This window comes from Heterodontus francisci, chromosome 17, assembly GCF_036365525.1.
Source record: "Heterodontus francisci isolate sHetFra1 chromosome 17, sHetFra1.hap1, whole genome shotgun sequence".
Lineage (NCBI taxonomy): Eukaryota > Metazoa > Chordata > Chondrichthyes > Heterodontiformes > Heterodontidae > Heterodontus > Heterodontus francisci.
Window position 1 is genome coordinate 758,690 of NC_090387.1, and position 24,065 is coordinate 782,754.

The window sequence follows — 24,065 nt, forward strand, 5'->3', positions numbered from 1 at the left end:
GAGTGGGGGGGGGGAAGAGTGGGGGGGGGGGGGAAGAGTGGGGGGGGGGAAAGAGTGGGGGGGGGGAAAGAGTGGGGGGGGGGAAAGAGTGGGGGGGGGGAAAGAGTGGGGGGGGGGAAAGAGTGGGGGGGGGGAAAGAGTGGGGGGGGGGAAAGAGTGGGGGGGGGGAAAGAGTGGGGGGGGGGAAAGAGTGGGGGGGGGGGAAAGAGTGGGGGGGGGGAAAGAGTGGGGGGGGGGAAAGAGTGGGGGGGGGGAAAGAGTGGGGGGGGGGAAAGAGTGGGGGGGGGGAAAGAGTGGGGGGGGGGAAAGAGTGGGGGGGGGAAAGAGTGGGGGGGGGAAAGAGTGGGGGGGGGAAAGAGTGGGGGGGGGAAAGAGTGGGGGGGGGAAAGAGTGGGGGGGGGGAAAGAGTGGGGGGGGGGAAAGAGTGGGGGGGGGGAAAGAGTGGGGGGGGGGGAAAGAGTGGGGGGGGGGGAAAGAGTGGGGGGGGGGGAAAGAGTGGGGGGGGGGGAAAGAGTGGGGGGGGGGGAAAGAGTGGGGGGGGGGGAAAGAGTGGGGGGGGGGGAAAGAGTGGGGGGGGGGAAAGAGTGGGGGGGGGGGAAAGAGTGGGGGGGGGGGAAAGAGTGGGGGGGGGGAAAGAGTGGGGGGGGGGAAAGAGTGGGGGGGGGGAAAGAGTGGGGGGGGGGGAAAGAGTGGGGGGGGGGGGAAGAGTGGGGGGGGGGAAAGAGTGGGGGGGGGGAAAGAGTGGGGGGGGGGAAAGAGTGGGGGGGGGGAAAGAGTGGGGGGGGGAAAGAGTGGGGGGGGGGAAAGAGTGGGGGGGGGGAAAGAGTGGGGGGGGGAAAGAGTGGGGGGGGGAAAGAGTGGGGGGGGGGAAAGAGTGGGGGGGGGGAAAGAGTGGGGGGGGGGGAAGAGTGGGGGGGGGGAAAGAGTGGGGGGGGGGAAAGAGTGGGGGGGGGGAAAGAGTGGGGGGGGGGAAGAGTGGGGGGGGGGAAAGAGTGGGGGGGGGGAAAGAGTGGGGGGGGGGAAAGAGTGGGGGGGGGGAAAGAGTGGGGGGGGGGGAAAGAGTGGGGGGGGGGGAAAGAGTGGGGGGGGGGGAAAGAGTGGGGGGGGGGAAAGAGTGGGGGGGGGGAAAAGAGTGGGGGGGGGGAAAGAGTGGGGGGGGGGAAAGAGTGGGGGGGGGGGAAAGAGTGGGGGGGGGGAAAAGAGTGGGGGGGGGGAAAGAGTGGGGGGGGGGGAAAGAGTGGGGGGGGGGGAAAGAGTGGGGGGGGGGAAAGAGTGGGGGGGGGGAAAGAGTGGGGGGGGGGAAAGAGTGGGGGGGGGGAAAGAGTGGGGGGGGGGAAAGAGTGGGGGGGGGGAAAGAGTGGGGGGGGGGGAAAGAGTGGGGGGGGGGGAAGAGTGGGGGGGGGGAAGAGTGGGGGGGGGGGAAAGAGTGGGGGGGGGGAAGAGTGGGGGGGGGGAAGAGTGGGGGGGGGGAAAGAGTGGGGGGGGGGAAGAGTGGGGGGGGGGAAGAGTGGGGGGGGGGGAAAGAGTGGGGGGGGGGAAAAGAGTGGGGGGGGGGGAAAGAGTGGGGGGGGGGGGAAGAGTGGGGGGGGGGGAAGAGTGGGGGGGGGGGGAAGAGTGGGGGGGGGGGAAAGAGTGGGGGGGGGGGAAAGAGTGGGGGGGGGGGAAAGAGTGGGGGGGGGGGAAAGAGTGGGGGGGGGGGGAAAGAGTGGGGGGGGGGGAAAGAGTGGGGGGGGGGGGGAAAGAGTGGGGGGGGGGGAAAGAGTGGGGGGGGGGGGAAGAGTGGGGGGGGGGGGGGAAAGAGTGGGGGGGGGGGGGGAAAGAGTGGGGGGGGGGGGGAAGAGTGGGGGGGGGGGGGAAAGAGTGGGGGGGGGGGGGAAGAGTGGGGGGGGGGGAAAGAGTGGGGGGGGGGAAAGAGTGGGGGGGGGGAAAGAGTGGGGGGGGGGAAAGAGTGGGGGGGGGGAAGAGTGGGGGGGGGGAAGAGTGGGGGGGGGGGAAGAGTGGGGGGGGGGGGAAAGAGTGGGGGGGGGGGGAAAGAGTGGGGGGGGGGGGAAGAGTGGGGGGGGGGAAAGAGTGGGGGGGGGGGGGAAAGAGTGGGGGGGGGGGGAAGAGTGGGGGGGGGGGAAGAGTGGGGGGGGGGAAAGAGTGGGGGGGGGGAAGAGTGGGGGGGGGGAAAGAGTGGGGGGGGGGAAAGAGTGGGGGGGGGGAAAGAGTGGGGGGGGGGAAAGAGTGGGGGGGGGGGAAAGAGTGGGGGGGGGGGGAAAAGAGTGGGGGGGGGGGGGGGGAGATGTGGGGACCAAATGTAACATTTCCAAGTTTGCTGAAGACACAAAACTAGATGGGAATGTGAGTTGTGAGGAGGATGCAAAGAGACTTCAAGGGGAGAGAGACAGGTTAAATGAGTGGGCAAGAACATAGCAGATGGAATATTATGTGGAAAAATGTGAAGTTATCCACTTTGGTAGGAAAAACAGAAATGCATTCACTCGCTGCGTGAATACCAAATACTTGAAATCTGTGCCCTCTCGTTCGCGATCCTTTCACAAGCGGGAACAGTTTCTCTCTATCTACTCTGTCCAGTATGGTGAGAGGTTGGGAAGTGTTGATGTCCAAAGGGACCTGGGTGTCTTTGTTCATAATTCACTGAAAGCTAACACGCAGGTGCAGCAAGCAATTAAGAATGCAAATGGTATGTTAGCCTTTATTGCAAGAGGTTTTGAAAACAGGAGTAAAGAAGTCTTGCTGCAATTGTATAGAGCCTTGGTAAGACCACACTTAGAATATAGTGTACAGTTTTGGTCTCCTTACTTAAGGAAGGATATACTTGCCACAGAGGGAGGGCAACGAAGGTTCACCAGACTGATTCCTGGATGGCAGGATTGTCCTATGAGGAGAGAGGGCCTATATTCTCTAGAGGTTAGACGAATGAGAGGTGATCTCATTGAAACATACAAAATTCTCACAGGGCTCGACAAGGTTGATGTAGGAAGTAAGTTTCCCCTGGCTGGGGCTGGGGGTGGGAGGGGTTAGAACCAGGGGACACAGTCTCAGAATAAGGGGCAGGCCATTTAGGACTCAGAGGAGGAGGAGGAATTTCTTCACTCAGAGGGTTGTGAATCTGTGGAATTCTCTACCCCGGAGAGCTTTGGAGGTTCAGCCATTGAGTATGTTCAAGACAGAATTTCTAGATATTAAAAATATCAAGGGATATGGGGATGGTGTGGAAAAGTGGCATTGCGGTAGATCAGCCATTACCTAGTTAAATGGCGGAGCAGGCTCATGGGACCAAATGGCCTACTCCTGCTCCTATTTCCCATATTCCTTAACTTTATAAATAGAGGCAGAGTACAAAAGCAAGGCAGTTAAACCTTAAAATACTGGTTATCTAGAGTATTGCGCCCAATTCTGGGCACCACACTTTAGGAAGGATGTCAAGGGCTTGGAGAGGGAGCACAGAAGATTTTTTTTATTCTTTCACGGGATGTGAACATCGCTGTCAAGGCCAGCAATTGTTCCCCATGCCTGAGAAGCTGGTGGTGAGCAGCTTTCTTGAACAGCTGCAGTACATCTGGTGTAGGTACACTCACAGTGCTGTTAAGGAGGGAGTTCCAGGTTTTTGACCAGGGACGAGAGATTGAAATTGAGAGACTGGAGAAGCTGGGATTGTTTTCCTCAGAGCAGAGGTGGTGAAGAGGTGACTGGGTGGCTCATGTGGAAAACAACAGATCTGAAACATCAAATGGCCTGTTACTGTACTGGAACATCGTACAAGTCCCTCATATCTCACCTTGAATTTCTTGCAGATTTTGAATGCATGCTCCTGGGCCTTGCGAACGTTTGCAGACAGAACTTTCAGGGCCACCTGGTTATTGAGCATCGAACTTTCAGTTGGCAGACGCTGGAAAACATGGACGAAAATTAGTCTTGAGAAGAATGCAAAGTATAATAATGGAATAAGCAACAAGACAGGGGCTGGGGAAGGCAGGTGCCGGGGTGGGGGAAGAGGTCAGGAGATCAGCGCTTGAAGACTGAAGGATATAGATACCACTGGGTGGGGCAATGGGGCGTGGGGGGAGTGACGGTGGGAGAGTGACGGGGGGGGTGGGGGGGAGCGACGGGGGTGGAGGCCAGGTATTTTGGCCAGGAAACTTACCAATAACTGGTCAATGATACAGAACATGTATGTATCATGAAGGATAATCTGTGTTGGCACTTTCGGGTTAAAGGTGACATGCGTGACAGGCGTATCCCGTTCCACCCACAGTGGGTGCAGTCCCTGTTGCTGCAGTTCACGGCTCCACTCGGTGTACTTTTTCTCACTGATGCTGAATTCAAAAATCTAAGGAGAGAAAAAGTGGACCATCAGCCCTGAGATAGAATGATACAGCACAGAAAAAAAGGCCATTTAGCCCATGGTGCCCGTGTCGGCTCTTTGTTAGATCTATCCAATTAATATCACTACCACCACTCTTTCCCCAAACCCTGTCAATCTTTTCCCTTCAAGTATTATCTAATTCCCTTTCAAAAGTTCCTAATAAATCTGCTCCTACCATCCTTTCTGGCAGTGCATTGCAGGTCACAACAACTCACTGCACAAAGTAATATTTCCTCATGTTGCCTCTGGTTCCTTTGCCAATCACCTTAAATTTGTGTTCTCTGGTTACTGGCCCTTCTGTCACTAGAAAGAAGTTCTCCTTATTTACTTTGTTCAAAATCATGAATGGTCTACCGAATCTCTACATTCTCTGCTCCAAGGACAACAACCCTAGTTTTTTCAGTCTCCACATTAACTGAAGTCCCCTAGGACTAGATCCCCTAAGCAATCTGCTCTGTACCCTCTCCAAGGCCTTGACATCCTTCCAAAAATGCAGTGCCCAGAACTGGACACCAGATGAAGCCTAACCACTGTTTTATAAAGATTTGGCATAACTTCCTTACTTTTGTACTCTGCATCTTTATTACTAAAGCCAAGGATCCCAACAGCTTTCTCAACTTGTCCTGCCACTTTCAAAGATTTGCGTAAATTAGCACACCTCCAGGTCTCTGCTCCTGCACCCCCTTTAAAGTTGCACATTTTAGTTTATACCTCTCCTCACTCTTCCTACCTAAATGCATCACGTGTCTGACCATTTCACCAGTCTGTCCTCCTGAAGTCTGTTACTGTCCTTCTCATTGTTTACAACATTTCCAAGTTTTGTGTGATCTGCAAACTGAAAAATAATGCCCTGTACACCCAAGTCCCCGTCATTAATATACAACAAAAACAACAATGGCCCAGTACTGACCCTGGGCAACACGACAGTATACCTCCCTCCACTCTGGAAAAACATCCGTTCACCACCACTACTCTCTGACGATTTTGTATCCACACAGCTACTGACCCTTTAATCCTTTTAACTTTGCTAACAGATCTCACACTAAACTCAAAGCAGCAGAAAAATGTGACAGCAGGGTCCACAGATTGGACTATTTCATAGGGTAGAATGTGATTTCACTCGCTGCAGTGGATCGTACCTGGTGATCTGCATGGACAGTGATCAGATTGTTGGTTTGTGGATTAATGGCAATGGCAGTTGGGAGATGATTATATACTGGAACCGTGCAGTGATACTGGAAGAAAGAGAAATCCATCAATGCAAAGAGTCACAGGCCAGGCCAACAGCGTTCCCACACCCCACCCCCACCACCTCTTCCCTCACCCCCGATGCCGCCTCCTCCTCCCTCGCTCCGATGCCGCCTCAAACAAGAAATAGGAGAACAAGTACGTCATATGACCCATCGAGCCTGCTCCACCATTCAATATGATCATGGCTGATCTTGGGCTTCAATTCCACTTTCCTGCCCACTCCTCATATCCCTCGATTCACTGAGAGACCAAAAATCTGTCTATCCCAGCCTTAAATCTATTCAATGATGGAGCACCAACCCTCTGGGGTAGAGAATTCCAAAGACTCACAACCCTTTGAGTGAAGTAATTTCTCCTCATCTCAGTCCTTATTGGCCCCTTATCCTGAGACTGTGTCCCCGTGTTGTAGATTCCCCGACCAGTGGAAACAATCTTCTACCTTTGTAAGCCCCTTCAGAATATCTTGCATGTCTCAATTAGATCGCTTCTCATTCTCCTAAACTCCAGAGAATATAGGCCCAATTTACTCAGCCTTTCATCATAGAACAACCTCCTCACCCCAGGAACCAATTTAGTAAATCTTCGCTGCACCACCTCCAGTGCAAGTATATCCTTTCTTAAATGTGGAGACCAAAACTGCACACAGTATTCCAGGTGCGGTCTCACCAAAGCCCTGTACAACTTTAGTAAGACTTCTTTATTCCTGTACTCCAATTCCCTTGCAATAAAGTCCAACATGCCATTTGCCTTCCTAATAGTCTGCTGCAGCTGCATGTTAACTTTGTGCGTTCTTTGTACGAGTTCCCCCATGTGTCTCTGAACATTAACACTCATCAGTTTCACACCTTTTAAAAAATATTCTGCTTTTCTATTTTTACGACCAAAGAGAACAACTTCACACTTGCCTACATTATATTCCATTTGCCATCTTGTTACCGACTCACTTAACCTGTTTATATCTCTTTGCAGCCTCTCGATGTCCTCCCCGCAGCTTATCTTTCTACCGGGCTTTGTATCATCAGCAAACTTAGATACATTACTCTCTGTCTCTTCATCCAAGACATTAATATAGAGTGTAAATAGCTGAGGCCCCCGCACTGATCCTTGCAGCACCCCACTATTCACTGCCTGCCAACTTGAAAATGCCCCATTTAGAACCATAGGAAAATTACAGCACAGAAGGAGGTCATTCAGCCCATCGTGTCTGTGCCGGCTGAAAAACTAGCTGCCCAAGCTAACTCCACCTTCCAGCACTTGGTCCATAGCCTTGCAGGTTACAGCGCTTCAGGTGCATGTCCAGGCATGTTTTAAAAGAATTGAGGGTTTCTGCCTCTACCACCATTCCTGGCAGTGAATTCCAGACACCCACCACACTCTGGGTGAAAATTTTTTTCCTCATGTCCCCTCTAATCCTTCTACTAATCACTTTAAATTTCTGCCCACTAGTAACTGACCTTTCCGCCAGGGGAAACAGGTCCTTCCTGTCTACTCTATCTAGGCCCCTCATAATTTTGTACACCTCAATTAAGTCACCCCTCAGCCTCCTCTGTTCTAAGGAAAACAACCCTAGCCTATCCAATCTTTCCTCATAGCTGCACCTTTCGAGCCCTGGCAACATTCTTGTAAACCTCCTCTGCACTCTCTCCAGAGCAACTATGTCCTTCCTGCAATGTGGTGACCAGAACTGTACACAATACTCCAGCTGTGGCCGAGCCAGCGTTTTATACAGTCCAGCATTACATCCCTGCTTTTATATTCTATACCTCAGCCAATAAAGGAAAGCATTCCATATGCCTTCTTCACCACTTTACCCACCTGTCCTGCTGCCTTTAGGGACCTGTGGACATGCACTTCAAGGTCTCTCACTTTTCTACCCCTCTCAATATCCTCCCATTTATTGTGTATTCCCTTGCTTTGTTTGCCCTCCCCAAGTGCATTACCTCACACTTCTCCGGAATGAATTCCATTTGCCACTTTTCCGCCCACTCAACCAAACTATTGATATTATTCTGGAGTCTACAGCTAACCTCTTCATCAACTACACGACCCATTTTTGTCATCAGCAAATTTCACAATCATGCCTCCCACGTTTAAGTCCAAATCATTAATATATACCACAAACAGCAAGGGACCCAACACCGTGGAACGCCATTGTAAACAGCTTTCCATTCACAAAAACATCCCTCAACTACTACCCTTTGCTTCCTGTCACTGAGGTAATTTTGGATCCAACCTGCCACATTCCCCTGTATCCCAAGGGCTTTCATTTTACTGCCCAGTCTGTCATGCGGGACCTTGTCAAATGCCTTACTAAAATCCATTTAGACCACATCCACTGCACTACCCTCATCAATCCTCCTTGTGACTTCCTCAAAGAATTCAGTTAAGTTAGTAAGACATGATCTTCCCTTAACAAATCCATGCTGACTATCCCTGATCAGTCCGTGCCTTTCCAAGTGGCAGTTTATCCTGTCTCTCAGAAATTATTCTAATAATTTACCCACCAAGGTCAGACTGACCGGCCTATAATTATTTGGCCTATCCCTCACACCCTTTTTAAAACGATGGTATAATGTTCGCAGACCTCCAGTCCTCTGGCACCTCACCTGTATCAAGTGAGGATTTGAAGATGATCCTCAGCACATCCACTATTTCCTGCCTGGCTTCCTTTAACAACCTGGGATGCAATTCATCTGGCCCTGGTGATTTATCCACTTTCAAGAATTTCAGACCCTCTAGTCCTTTCTTTCGCATTATGCTAATCGTATCTAATTCACACTCCTCTTTTACTACAATGTCTGCATCATCCCTCTCCTTTGTGAACACAGAGGCAAAATACTCATTAAGAACCCTGCCCACATCATCTACATCCATGTGTAAGTTCCCTTGTACAAAGAACAGTACAGCACAGGAACAGGCCATTCGGCCCTCCAAGCCTGCGCCGATCTTGATGCCTGCCGAAACCAACACCTTCTGCACTTCCGGGGACCATATCCCTCTATTCCCTTCCTATTCATATATTTGTCAAGATGTCTCTTAAACGTCGCTATCGTATCTGCTTCCACCACCTCCCCTGGCAGCAAGTTCCAGGCACTCACCACCCTCTGTGTAAAAAAACCTGCCTCGCACATCCCCTCTAAACTTTGCCCCTCGCACCTTAAACCTATGTCCCCTAGTAACTGACTCTTCCACCCTGGGAAAAAGCTTCTGACTATCCACTCTGTCCATGCCACTCATAACTTTGTAAACCTCTATCATGTCGCCCCTCCACCTCCGTCATTCCAGTGAAAACAATCCGAGTTTTTCCAACCTCTCCTCATAGCTAATGCCCTCCAGACCAGGCAACATCCTGGTAAACCTCCTCTGTACCCTCTCCAAAGCCTCCACGTCCTTCTGGTAGTGTGGCGACCAGAATTGCACGCAATATTCTAAGTGTGGCCTAACTAAGGTTCTGTACAGCTGCAACATGACTTGCCAATTTTTATACTCTATGCCCCGACCGATGAAAGCAAGCATGCCGAATGCCTTATGCCTTCTTGACTACCTTACCCACCTGCGTTGCCACTTTCAGTGACCTGTGGACCTGTACGCCCAGATCTCTCTGCCTGTCAATACTCCTAAGGATTCTGCCATTTACTGTATACTTCCCACCTCACATTTGTCCGGATTAAACTCCATCTGCCATTTCTCCGCCCAAGTCTCCAACCGATCTATATCCTGCTGTATTCTCTGACAATCCTCATCATTATCCGCAACTCCACCAACCTTTGTGTCGTCCGCAAACTTACTAATCAGACCAGGTACATTTTCCTCCAAATTATTTATATATACTACAAACAGCAAAGGTCCCAGCACTGATCCCTGCGGAACACCACTAGTCACATCCCTCCATTCAGAAAAACACCCATCTGACAGGCCCTACCCTTTCCTTAGTTATCCTCTTGCTCTTAATGTACTGATAAAACATCGTTGGGTTTTCCTTGATTTTACCTGCCAATATTTTTTCATGTCCTCTCTTTGCTTTTCTAATTTCCTTTTTTACTTCACCCCTGCACTTTCTATACTCCTCTAGGTTATCTAAAGTACGAATTTTTTTGTGATCATCATAAGCTTTCTTTTTCTGCTTCAACATACCTGTAAGCCTCTAGATCTGGCCGTACCATCCTTTATCTTTGTGGAGCCATGCATACACTGTGCCTGTAGAATCTCTCTTTTGAATGCCTCCCACTGGTTTTTCTTCCAGTAGCTGTATCCAGTCCACTTTCACCAGATCGCCTCTCAATTCCGTAAAATTTGCCTTCCCCCAATTTAGAACTTTAACTTCTGTCTTATCTTTGTCCTTTTTCATGATTATGCTAAAACTAACTGTATTATGATCATTATGTCCAAAATAATCACCCACTGCTACTTCATCTACTTGCCCAACTTCATTACCAAAGACTAAATCTAGAATTGCACCCCCTCTCGTTGGGCTTGTTACATACTGACTAAAAAAGTTCTCTTGAATGCAGTTCAAGAATTTTGTGCCCTTCACACTGTATTCCAGTTGATATTAGCGTAGTTGAAATTCCCAATTATTGCCCTATAGTTTTTACACTCAGAAATTTGCCTACATATTTGTTCCTCTATCTCCCTCTCACTATTTGTGGGTCTATAGTACACTCCTAGTAGTGTGGTTGCACCTTTTTTATTTCTGATCTCCACCCATACGGCCTCATTTTATGATTCATTTAGCATATCATCCCTCCTCACAGCTGTCATTTAGCATTATCATCCCTCCTCACAGCTGTCATTTAGCATTATCATCCCTCCTCACAGCTGTCATTTAGCATCATCATCCCTCCTCACAGCCCACTCTGCTTCCTGTCTGTTAACCAATCCTCTATCCACGCTAATATATTACCCCAACACCATGAGCCCTTATCTCACCTATTCATCTTGTATGTGGCACGTTATCGAATGCCTTTTGAAAATCCAGGTATACTACATCTACTGGTTCCCCTTTATCTACCCTACTAGTTAATCCTCAAAAAACTCATATTTGTCAAACAGGATCTCCCTTTAGTAAAACCATGCTGACTTGTTCTAATCATACTATGCTTTTCCAAGTGCAATGTTAAGACTTCTTTAAATAATAGTTTCCTGCATCTTCCCAACGACTGATGTTAGGCTAACTGGCCCATAGTTCCCTGTTTTTTCTCTACCTCCTTTCTTGAAAAGCTGTGTAACATTTGCCAACTTCCAATCTGATGGGACCATTCTTCAATCTAAGGAATTCTGGAAAATCATAGCCAGCGCATCCACTATCTCTGCAGCTATCTCTTTTAGAACCCTAGTATGTAGGTCATCTGGTCCCGGGGTCTTGTCACATTTTAGATCCTCAAGTTTCTCCAATATTTTTTCTTGGCTGATATCAATATCCTTAATTTCCTCACTCTTTTTAGCCCCTAGGTCACTGCCTATTTCTGGTATGGAACTACTGTCTTCTACTGTGAAGACAGATAAAATATTTATTCAATGCCTCTGCCATTTCCTCATTTCACATGATGATTTCTCCTGTCTCTGCCTCTTTAGTTACTCTCTTCCTTTTTATGTACTTATAAAAGCCCTTACAATCGGTTTTTATATTGCTGACTAGTTTACTCTCATTCTATTTTTTTCCTTTTTATCAACTTTTTGGGGGCTCTTTGCTGGTTTCTAAAACACTCCCAATCCTCAGTCTTGCTACTATTTTTTGCAACATTGTAAGCCGCTTCTTTTAGTCTAATATGCTCCTTAACTTCCTGAGTGCCACGGATGGGTCTTTCTTGACGAGCTTTTGCTTTTGAATGGAATATAGTTTTGTTAAACACTTTGAATTGTTTCTTTAAATGTTTCTCACTGTTCATTTACCGCCATACCTTCCAGTCTATTTACCCAATTAACCTTAGCCAGTTCTCCCCTCGTACCTTCGTAACTGGCTTTGTTTAAGTTTAAAATTCTTGTTTGTGATTGAAATGTGTCACTTTCAAACTTAACATGAAATTCAATGGTATTATGATCACTATTTCCCAGTGGATCTTTTACCATTACATTGCTTATTAACCCTGCTTCATTACACAGTAGGAGATCCAGGATAACTTTATCCCTAGTCGGTTCTATAATGTATTGCTCCAAGAAACTGTCACGAAAACATTCTACAAACTTATCTTCTAGACCACTGTTGCGAATTTGATTGTCCCAGTCTATATGCAATTAAAGTCTCCTACAATTAATACATTACTTATTTTACACACTCCAATAATTTCTCATTTAATTTCTGTCCAATAATATAATTACTGTTAGGGGGCCTGTAAACTACTCCCACCAGTGTTTTCTGTCTCCTGCTATTCCCAATTTCCACCCAAACTGATTGTACTTCATGATCTTTTGAGGCCAAGTCCCTTATTGTCATGTCATCCTTTACTATCAGGGCTACTCCTCCTCTTTTGCCATTCTGTCTCTCCAAAATATTGTATACCCTGGAATATTCACTTCCCAACCTTGATCTCCTTGTAACCATGTCTCACTAATGGCAACTGATCTACATCATTTACCTCTAAACGTGCCACTGGTTCAGCTATCTTATTACAGATGCTTCGTGCATTCAGATAAAGGAGCTTTAATTCAATATTTTTACCTCTATTCCCTGCAATGACCTTATTTGCTGATGTACAATTTTTGTTAAACTTTCTGTCCCTTCCTGTCCCATTCTGTTGGAAGTTACCCACATCACTATCCTGCTCCGATGCCCTGACCTCTCTCTTTGGATTTCTAAATTTCCCTTTCCCCAAACCCTCCCCGCATTAGTTTAAAGCCCTGTCCACAGTCCTAGTTATGCGATTGGCTAGGACACCGGTCCCAGCCCAGTTCAAGTGAAGCCCATCCCAACGGAATAGCTCCCACTTCCCTGAGTACTGATGCCAGTGCCCCAAGAATCGAAACCCCTTCTTCCCACACCACTCTCTGAGCCATATATTTAGTTTTCTAATCTGCTTGACGCTGAGCCAATTTGCACGTCGCTCAGGTAACGATCCAGAGATGATTACCTTTGAGCGACACAGTGGTTAGCAATGCAGCCTCACAGCTCCAGCGACCCTGGTTCAGTTCTGGGTACTGCCAGTGCGGAGTTTGCAAGTTCTCCCTGTGACCGCGTGGGTTTCCGCCAGGTGCTCCGGTTTCCTCCCACAGCCAAAGACTTGCAGGCTGATAGGTAAATTGGCCATTGTAAATTGCCCCTAGTATAGGTAGGTGGCAGGAAAATTGAGGGAAGATGGGGATGTGGTAGGGAAAATGGGATTAATGTAGGATTAGTATAAATGCCCCAACAAACAAATTTCTCTGCAGCACCTGTGGAAGAGCCTGTCACTCCAGAATTGGCCTTTATAGCCACTCCAGGCGCTGCTTCACAAACCACTGACCACCTCCAGGCGCGTATCCATTGTCTCTCGAGATAAGGAGGCCCAAAAGAAAAAGAAAGAGTATAAATGGGTGGTTGATGGTCGGCACAGACTCGGTGGGCCGAAGGGCTGTTTCAGTGCTGTATCTCTCGATGACTCTATTACTTCCTCCTTCCTCACCCTGACGCCGCCACCTCCTCTCTCATCCCCCACGCTTCCTCCGCCTCCCTCACCAACACGTCCTCCACCTCCCCTCACCTCCAACTCCCTCAGCTCCCACACCGCCTCCTCCTTCCTCACCGACTCCCCTGCCGCCTCCCTCAATGCCGCCTCCCCCTCCCTCACCTCTGACACCAGTTCCTCCTGCCTCACCTGACGCTTCCTCCTCTTCCCTCACTCCCATCACCTCCCCTTCTCTCAATCCTCCATGTCTCCTCCCCCTCTTCCCCAACATACCCACCACCGCATCATCCCCATACCACATCCATTGATATCAACCCCCATACCTGGGTATCAACCCGTCACCTCCCCCCCCATACCCAGCATTACCCTCTCTGACTCCCATGCCTGGGATTACACCCGTCGCCCCCCATAACTGGCTTTTAGCCTGAAGTTTCCAGTTTTTGGCCCCTACCTTTAACTGCTTGAGGTTATAGATGCTGATTTCACAGCCATAATTCACAGCTGCCAGCCAGTTACCATCAGCACTCGCTGCCAACAAACAGACGGGCTCAAGGGAGTCTACAGGAAGAGGAAAAAATTAAGAGATATTCAGTAAAAAAAAAAAGCCTAACCACAGGCTCAGAATCCCCAATTAAACCAAGACTAGGTTTGAAAGCAGAGCAGGACTTATTTATTGCACACCCTGATTTAGTGAACTGTACCCCAGTGAGAGTCAGCGTCTTCCAGAACTATACTCCAGAGTGTCAGCACCTTCAGGAACTGTCCCCCATTCAGAGTCAGCACCTTCAGGAATTGTCCCCCATTGAGTGTCAGCACCTTCAGGAATTGTCCCCCATTGAGAGTCAGCACCTTCAGGAACTGTCCCCCATTGAGAGTCAGCACCTTCAGGAACTGTCCCCCATTGAGAGTCAGCACCTTCAGGAATTGTCCCCCATTGAGTGTCAGCACCTTCAGGAATTGTCCCCCATTGAGAGTCAGCACCTTCAGGAACTGTCCCCCATTGAGAGTCAGCACCTTCAGGAACTGTTCCCCATTGAGAGTCAGCACCTTCAGGAACTGTCCCCCATTGAGAGTCAGCACCTTCAGGAATTGTCCCCCATTGAGTGTCAGCACCTTCAGGAACTGTCCCCCATTGAGAGTCAGCACCTCCAGGAACTGTCCCCCATTGAGAGTCAGCACCTTCAGGAACTGTCCCCCATTGAGAGTCAGCACCTTCAGGAATTGTCCCCCATTGAGTGTCAGCACCTTCAGGAACTGTTCCCCATTGAGAGTCAGCACCTTCAGGAACTGTCCCCCATTGAGAGTCAGCACCTTCAGGAATTGTCCCCCATTGAGAGTCAGCACCTTCAGGAATTGTCCCCCATTGAGTGTCAGCACCTTCAGGAACTGTTCCCCATTGAGAGTCAGCACCTTCAGGAACTGTCCCCCATTGAGAGTCAGCACCTTCAGGAATTGTCCCCCATTGAGAGTCAGCACCTTCAGGAACTGTCCCCCATTGAGAGTCAGCACCTTCAGGAACTGTTCCCCATTGAGAGTCAGCACCTTCAGGAACTGTCCCCCATTGAGTGTCAGCACCTTCAGGAACTGTTCCCCATTGAGAGTCAGCACCTTCAGGAACTGTCCCCCATTGAGAGTCAGCACCTTCAGGAATTGTCCCCCATTGAGTGTCAGCACCTTCAGGAACTGTCCCCCATTGAGAGTCAGCACCTTCAGGAACTGTCCCCCATTGAGAGTCAGCACCTTCAGGAATTGTCCCCCATTGAGTGTCAGCACCTTCAGGAACTGTCCCCCATTGAGAGTCAGCACCTTCAGGAATTGTCCCCCATTGAGTGTCAGCACCTTCAGGAACTGTTCCCCATTGAGAGTCAGCACCTTCAGGAATTGTCCCCCATTGAGTGTCAGCACCTTCTTGAACTGTCCCCCATTGAGTGTCAGCACCTTCAGGAACTGTTCCCCATTGAGAGTCAGCACCTTCAGGAACTGTCCCCCATTGAGAGTCAGCACCTTCAGGAATTGTCCCCCATTGAGTGTCAGCACCTTCAGGAACTGTCCCCCATTGAGAGTCAGCACCTTCAGGAACTGTCCCCCATTGAGAGTCAGCACCTTCAGGAATTGTCCCCCATTGAGTGTCAGCACCTTCAGGAACTGTCCCCCATTGAGAGTCAGCACCTTCAGGAATTGTCCCCCATTGAGTGTCAGCACCTTCAGGAACTGTTCCCCATTGAGAGTCAGCACCTTCAGGAATTGTCCCCCATTGAGTGTCAGCACCTTCTTGAACTGTCCCCCAGTGAGAGTCAGCACCTTCAGGAACTGTCCCCCAGTGAGAGTCAGCACCTTCAGGAACTGTCCCCCATTGAGAGTCAGCACCTCCAGGAACTGTCCCCCATTGAGAGTCAGCACCTTCAGGAATTGTCCCCCATTGAGAGTCAGCACCTTCAGGAACTGTTCCCCATTGAGAGTCAGCACCTTCAGGAATTGTCCCCCATTGAGTGTCAGCACCTTCTTGAACTGTCCCCCATTGAGTGTCAGCACCTTCAGGAACTGTTCCCCATTGAGTGTCAGCACCTTCAGGAATTGTTCCCCAGTGAGAGTCAGCACCTTCAGGAATTGTCCCCCATTGAGTGTCAGCACCTTCAGGAACTGTTCCCCATTGAGAGTCAGCACCTTCAGGAATTGTCCCCCATTGAGTGTCAGCACCTTCTTGAACTGTCCCCCATTGAGTGTCAGCACCTTCAGGAACTGTTCCCCATTGAGAGTCAGCACCTTCAGGAACTGTCCCCCATTGAGAGTCAGCACCTTCAGGAATTGTCCCCCATTGAGTGTCAGCACCTTCAGGAACTGTCCCCCATTGAGAGTCAGCACCTTCAGGAACTGTCCCCCATTGAGAGTCAGCACCTTCAGGAATTGTCCCCCATTGAGTGTCAGCACCTTCAGGAACTGTCCCCCATTGAGAGTCAGCACCTTCAGGAATTGTCCCCCATTGAGTGTCAGCACCTTCAGGAACTGTTCCCCATTGAGAGTCAGCACCTTCAGGAATTGTCCCCCATTGAGTGTCAGCACCTTCTTGAACTGTCCCCCAGTGAGAGTCAGCACCTTCAGGAACTGTCCCCCAGTGAGAGTCAGCACCTTCAGGAACTGTCCCCCATTGAGAGTCAGCACCTCCAGGAACTGTCCCCCATTGAGAGTCAGCACCTTCAGGAATTGTCCCCCATTGAGAGTCAGCACCTTCAGGAACTGTCCCCCATTGAGAGTCAGCACCTTCAGGAATTGTCCCCCATTGAGAGTCAGCACCTCCAGGAACTGTCCCCCATTGAGAGTCAGCACCTTCAGGAATTGTCCCCCATTGAGAGTCAGCACCTTCAGGAACTGTCCCCCATTGAGAGTCAGCACCTTCAGGAACTGTCCCCCATTGAGAGTCAGCACCTCCAGGAACTGTCCCCCATTGAGTGTCAGCACCTTCAGGAACTGTCCCCCATTGAGTGTCAGCACCTTCAGGAATTGTCCCCCATTGAGAGTCAGCACCTTCAGGAACTGTCCCCCATTGAGAGTCAGCACCTCCAGGAACTGTCCCCCATTGAGTGTCAGCACCTTCAGGAACTGTTCCCCATTGAGTGTCAGCACCTTCAGGAATTGTCCCCCATTGAGTGTCAGCACCTTCAGGAACTGTTCCCCATTGAGAGTCAGCACCTTCAGGAACTGTTCCCCATTGAGTGTCAGCACCTTCAGGAACTGTCCCCCATTGAGTGTCAGCACCTTCAGGAACTGTTCCCCATTGAGTGTCAGCACCTTCAGGAACTGTTCCCCATTGAGAGTCAGCACCTTCAGGAACTGTCCCCCATTGAGTGTCAGCACCTTCAGGAACTGTTCCCCATTGAGAGTCAGCACCTTCAGGAATTGTCCCCCATTGAGTGTCAGCACCTTCAGGAACTGTTCCCCATTGAGAGTCAGCACCTTCAGGAATTGTCCCCCATTGAGTGTCAGCACCTTCAGGAATTGTCCCCCATTGAGAGTCAGCACCTTCAGGAATTGTCCCCCATTGAGTGTCAGCACCTTCAGGAATTGTCCCCCATTGAGAGTCAGCACCTTCAGGAATTGTCCCCCATTGAGTGTCAGCACCTTCAGGAATTGTCCCCCATTGAGAGTCAGCACCTTCAGGAATTGTCCCCCATTGAGAGTCAGCACCTTCAGGAATTGTCCCCCATTGAGTGTCAGCACCTTCAGGAATTGTCCCCCATTGAGTGTCAGCACCTTCAGGAATTGTTCCCCAGTGAGAGTCAGCAGCTTCAGGAACTGTACCATAATGAGAGTAAGCACACTCAGGAACTGTACCATCGTGAGAGTCAGCACACTCAGGAACTGTCCCCCAGAGACAGTCAGCTCCTTCAGGAACTGTCCCCCATTGAAAGTCAGCACCTTCAGGAACTGTCCCCCATTGAAAGTCAGCACCTTCAGGAACTGTCCCCCATTGAAAGTCAGCACCTTCACGAACTGTACCCCAATGACGGTCAGCGCCTTCAGGAACTGTAGCCTAGTGAGTGTCAGCGTCTTCAGAAACTGTACCCCAGTGTGAATCAGTACCTTCAGGAACTGCACCCCAGAGAGTCAACACCTTCCGGAACTGTACACCAGTGAGAGTCAGCACTGCGGTATCAGGTGAGGAGGGGTCAAAGGGCTCCTCTCTTTTTCCTCTCCTTGTTTGACCGCAACAGAGGTTATTTCTTTTGTAAAGGTGAATGCACTTGCCAAATCAGTGAGTGTTATTATTTACGTGCTAAGATCATAAAAGAACCAATCGGACAGGTTTTCTTGAGTTTAACAGAATGAGGTTAGCCTAATTGTACCTAAACTGATCTAAGTAAAAATGATAAACTACACTCCAACGTACATACACACACACACACACACAAATCAGTTACAGAGTGGTGAATAAAGATCGGTTGGATTAGAGTCCAGAGCAATAAAAAACAATGTATATAGTCTGTGGAATTTGGTAACTCTGTTATCTTCCGGCTGAAATCGGTGGTCTTGAGGCTTCTGGCTTGTAGATGTAGCCAACAGATTCAGTGGTCCTCCTGGAAAACAGCGATGTGGATGACTTCCTTCACAGGGTCTCCATCTGTCGCCTTGATGCTTAGGTGGTTACAGACAATATATAATCATACAAAGTTTAAGGCACAGGAAGAGGCCACTTGTGTCTGCCGGCTGATAAACGATCCACCCATTCTAATCCCACCTTCCAGCATTTGGTCCATAGCCCTGTAGATTACAGCACTTGAGGTGCATATCCAGACTTCTTTTGAATGAGTTGAGGGTTTCTGCCTCAACTACCCTTTCAGACAGTGAGTTCCAGACCCCCACCACCCTCTGGGTGAAAAAGTTTTTCCTCATCTCCCCTCTAATTGTTATGGGGGACTTTAACTTTCCAAATATCGACTGGAAATACTATAGTTCGAGTACTTTAGATGGGTCAGTTTTTGTCCAGTGTGTGCAGGAGGGTTTTCTGACACAGTATGTAGACAGGCCAACCAGGGGCGATGCCACATTGGATTTGGTACTGGGAAATGAACCCGGCCAGGTGTTAGATTTAGATGTAGGTGAGCACTTTGGTGATAGTGATCACAATTCGGTTAGGTTTACCTTAGCAATGGGCAGGGACAGGTATATACCGCAGGGCAAAAATTATAGCTGGGGGAAAGGAAATTATGATGCGATTAGGCAAGATTTAGGATGCGTAGGATGGGGAAGGAAACTGCAGGGGATGGGAACAATCAAAATGTGGAGCTTATTCAAGGAGCAGCTACTGTGTGTCCTTGATAAGTATGTACCTGTGAGGCAGGGAGGAAGTTGTCGAGCGAGGGAGCCGTGGTTTACTGAAGAAGTTGAAGCGCTTGTCAAGAGGAAGAAGGCGGCTTATGTTAGGATGAGACGTGAAGGCTCAGTTAGGGCGCTTGAGAGTTACAAGCTAGCCAGGAAGGATCTAAAGGGAGAGCTAAGAAGAGCAAGGAGAGGACACGAGAAGTCATTGGCGGATAGGATCAGGGAAAACCCTAAGGCTTTCTATAGGTATATCAGGAATAAAAGAATGACCAGAGTTAGATTAGGGCCAATCAAGGATAGTAGTGGGAGGTTGTGTGTGGAATCAGAGGAGATAGGGGAAGTGTTAAATGAATATTTTGCGTCAGTATTTACAGTAGAGAAAGAAAATGTTGTCGAGAGAATACTGAGATTCAGACTACTAGGCTAGATGGGATTGAGGTTCACAAGGAGGAGGTGTTAGCAATTTTGGAAAGTGTGAAAATAGATAAGTCCCCTGAGCCAGATGGGATTTATCCTAGGATTCTCTGGGAAGCTAGGGAGGAGATTGCAGAGCCTTTGTCCTTGATCTTTATGTCGTCATTGTCAACAGTAATAGTGCCGGAAGACTGGAGGATAGCAAATGTTGTCCCCTTGTTCAAGAAGGGGAGTAGAGACAGCCCTGGTAATTATAGACCTGTGAGCCTTACTTCGGTTGTGGGTAAAATGTTGGAAAAGGTTATAAGAGACAGGATTTATAATCATCTTGAAAAGAATAAGTTCATTAGCGATAGTCAGCACGGTTTTGTGAAGGGTAGGTCGTGCCTCACAAACCTTATTGAGTTTTTCGAGAAGGTGACCAAACAGGTGGATGAGGGTAAAGCAGTGGATGTGGTGTATACGGATTTCAGTAAGGCGTTTGATAAGGTTCCCCACGGTAGGCTATTGCAGAAAATACGGAAGTATGGGGTTGAAGGTGATTTAGAGCTTTGGATCAGAAATTGGCTAGCTGAAAGAAGACAGAGGGTGGTGGTTGATGGCAAATGTTCATCCTGGAGTTTAGTTACTAGTGGTGTACCGCAAGGATCTGTTTTGGGGCCACTGCTGTTTGTCATTTTTATAAATGACCTGGAAGAGGGTGTAGAAGGGTGGGTTAGTAAATTTGCAGATGACACTAAGGTCGGTGGAGTTGTGGATAGTGCCGAAGGATGTTGTAGGGTACAGAGGGACATAGATAGGCTGCAGAGCTGGGCTGAGAGATGGCAAATGGAGTTTAATGCGGAAAAGTGTGAGGTGATTCACTTTGGAAGGAGTAACAGGAATGCAGAGTACTGGGCTAATGGGAAGATTCTTGGTAGTGTAGATGAACAGAGAGATCTTGGTGTCCAGGTGCATAAATCCCTGAAGGTCGCTACCCAGGTTAATAGGGCTGTTAAGAAGGCATATGGTGTGTTAGCTTTTATTAGTAGGGGGATCGAGTTTCGGAGCCACGAGGTCATGCTGCAGCTGTACAAAACTCTGGTGAAACCGCACCTGGAGTATTGCGTGCAGTTCTGGTCACCGCATTATAGGAAGGATGTGGAAGCTATGGAAAGGGTGCAGAGGAGATTTACTCGGATGTTGCCTGGTATGGAGGGAAGGTCTTACGAGGAAAGTCCGAGGGACTTGAGGTTGTTTTCGTTGGAGAGAAGGAGGAGGAGAGGTGACTTAATAGAGACATATAAGATAATCAGAGGGTTAGATAGGGTGTATAGTGAGCATCTTTTTCCTCGGATGGTGATGGCAAACACGAGGGGACATAGCTTTAAGTTGAGGGGCGATAGATATAGGACAGATGTGAGAGGTAGTTTCTTTACTCAGAGAGTAGTAAGGGCGTGGAACGCCCTGCCTGCAGCAGTAGTAGATTCGCCAACTTTAAGGGCATTTAAGTGGTCATTGGATAGACATATGGATGAAAATGGAATAGTGTAGGTCAGATGGTTTCACAGGTCGGCGCAACATCGAGGGCCTGTACTGCACTGTAATGTTCTAATTCTAATCTAATCTTTCTACCAATCACTTTAAATCTATGCCCCCTCGTCACTGACCTCTCTGCTAAGGTGAATAGGCCCTTCACATCCACTCTATCCAGGCCCCTCACAATTTTGTACATTTCTATCAGATCTCCCTTCAAGTTCCTCTCTGTTCCAAGGAGAACAACTCCAGCCTATCCAATCTTTCTTCAGAGCTGCATTTTTCCAGTCCTGCCAACGTAAATCCTCGCAAATCTCCTCTGTACCCTCTCTAGTGCAATTACATCCTTTCTGTAATGAGGTGACCAGAACTGCACACAGTAATCAAGTTGTGGCCTAACCAATGAGTTATACAGTTCCAGCATAACCTCTCTGACCTTGTATTCTATACCTCGGCTAATAAAGGAAAGGATTCCATATGCCTTCTCAGCCACCTTATCGACCTGTCCTGCTACCTTCAGGGATCTGTGGACATTCACTCCAAGGTCCCTCACTTCCTCTACACTTCTCAGTATTTTCCCATTAATTGTGTATTCTTTTGCCTTGTTTGACCTCCCCAAATGCATCACCTCACACCTCTCCAGGTTGAATTTCATTTGCCACCTTTCTGCCCATGTGACCAGACCATCAATATCTTCCTGCAGGCTACAGCTATCCTCCTCGCTATCTACCGCACGGCCAAACTGTGTCGTCTGCAAACTTCTTGATCATGCCCCCGACATTTACATCCAAATCATTAATATATACACCACAAAAAGCAGGGGACCCAGTACGGAGTCCTGCAGAATGCCACTAGAAACAGCCCTCCAGTTGCAAAAAAGGTAGGGTTCAAAACTTGCCAAGTGGATTGGGGGGAAGGGGGGGGGGGGGGTGGGGGAAGGGGGAGGGGGAGGGAAGAGAGAGTTTTTTGTCTGATGCAGAGAGAAAAAAGCCAACTTAAAACACAGATGGTGGGCATATTAGTTCATGTCTAGGACTTCCCTGTATCCATTAGGGTCCCATTGTTCAAGTGATTACCTTTGAGTGGTCTGTCTCAACCAGTTTAATGTCCCAAGATTGCCTTTAATGTCTTGTTAATGGAGACTGACCACCTCTAGGCACTCACCCATTGTCTCTCGAGACAAGGAGGCCAAAGAAGAATAATGGAGACTGGCAGGTGAAGCACTCCAAACTTCTCAAGTCATTGTTCTAGAGGAGACTAGCTAGACAATTTGACTCCCTCTCAATGCAGTGGAAGGCAAGGGATTTTGATGCAAATTTCGGTGGCCATTTTAGCAGCTAGGAGTCACCTCATGTCAGTTCCGTTTTCCTTTTTTAAAATTCAATTCAGGTTTCCAGGCGATGGATCAAAAAAAAATCATCATTCCCTGCAGCACGTGTTCGTGACAGCACCTTCAGGAACTGTACCCCAGTGAGAGTCAGCACCTTCAGGAACTGTATCCCAGTGAGAGTCAGCACCTTCAGGAACTGTATCCCAGTGAGAGTCAGCACCTTCAGGAACTGTATCCCAGTGAGAGTCAGCACCTTCAGGAACTGTATCCCAGTGAGAGTCAGCACCTTCAGGAACTGTATCCCAGTGAGAGTCAGCACCTTCAGGAACTGTCCCCCAGTGAGAGTGAGCACCTTCAGGAACTGTCCCCCAGTGAGAGTCAGCACCTTCAGGAACTGTAGAACAAAGAACAAAGAAAATTACAGCACAGGAACAGGCCCTTCGGCCCTCCAAGCCTACGCCGATCCAAATGCTCTATCTAAACCTGTCGCCTATTTTCTAAGGGTCTGTATCTCTTTACTTCCTGCCCATTCATGTATCTGTCTAGATACATCTTAAAAGACGCTATCGTGCCCGCGTCTACCACCTCCGCTGGCAATGCGTTCCATGCACCCACCACCCTCTGCGTAAAGAAATTTCCACGCATATGCCCCCTAAACTTTTCCCCTTTCACTTTGAACTCGTGTCCCCTTGTAATTGAATCCCCCACTCTGGGAAAAAGCTTCTTGCTATCCACTCTGTCTATACCTCTCATGAATTTGTACACCTCAATCAGGTCCCCCCTTAACCTCCGTCTTTCTAATGAAAATAATCCTAATCTACTCAACCTCTCTTCATAGCTAGTGCCCTCCATACCAGGCAACATCCTGGTGAATCTCCTCTGCACCCTCTCCAAAGCATCTACATCCTTTTGGTAATGTGGCGACCAGCACTGCACGCAGTATTCCAAATGTGGCCGAACCAAAGTCCTATACAACTGTAACATGACCTGCCAACTCTTGTACTCAATACCCCGTCCGATGAAGGAAAGCATGCCGTATGCCTTCTTGACCACTCTATTGACCTGCGTTGCCACCTTCAGGGAACAATGGACCTGAACACCCAAATCTCTCTGTACATCAATTTTCCACAGGACTTTTCCATTTACTGTATAGTTCACTCTTGAATTGGATCTTCCAAAATGCATCACCTCGCATTTGCCCTGATTGAACTCCATCTGCCATTTCTCTGCCCAACTCTCCAGTCTATCTATATTCTGCTGTATTCTCTGACAGTCCCCTTCACTATCTGCTGCTTCACCAATCTTAGTGTCATCTGCAAACTTGCTAATCAGACCACCTATACTTTCCTCCAAATCATTTATGTATATCACAAACAACAGTGGTCCCAGCACGGATCCCTGTGGAACACCACTGGTCACACCTCTCCATTTTGAGAAACTCCCTTCCATTGCTACTCTCTGTCTCCTGTTGCCCAGCCAGTTCTTTATCCATCTAGCTAGTACACCTTGGACCCCATGCACCTTCACTTTCTCCATCAGCCTACCATGGGGAACCTTATCAAACGCCTTACTGAAGTCCATGTATATGACATCTACAGCCCTTCCCTCATCAATCAACTTTGTCACTTCCTCAAAGAATTCTATTAAGTTGGTAAGACATGACCTTCCCTGCACAAAACCATGTTGCCTATCACTGATAAGCCCATTTTCTTCCAGATGGGAATAGATCCTATCCCTCAGTATCTTCTCCAGCAGCTTCCCTACC

At 48.9% G+C, this 24,065-nt stretch overlaps 1 protein-coding gene across 3 annotated transcripts in view; it reads right to left on the reverse strand.

The window, feature by feature from the left end:
* utp4 (UTP4 small subunit processome component) overlaps positions 1-24,065 on the reverse strand; it is a 99,665-nt gene that overhangs the window by 45,038 nt on the left and 30,562 nt on the right. For all 3 annotated transcript variants that reach the window (XM_068048949.1, XM_068048948.1, XM_068048947.1), the window contains exons 12-15: positions 13,676-13,782; positions 5,512-5,607; positions 4,151-4,336; positions 3,785-3,895 (exon numbers count right to left, since the gene is read on the reverse strand). In XM_068048949.1, coding sequence (XP_067905050.1) covers positions 3,785-3,895; positions 4,151-4,336; positions 5,512-5,607; positions 13,676-13,782 — 500 coding nt within the window. The remainder of the gene's footprint in view (positions 1-3,784; positions 3,896-4,150; positions 4,337-5,511; positions 5,608-13,675; positions 13,783-24,065) is intronic.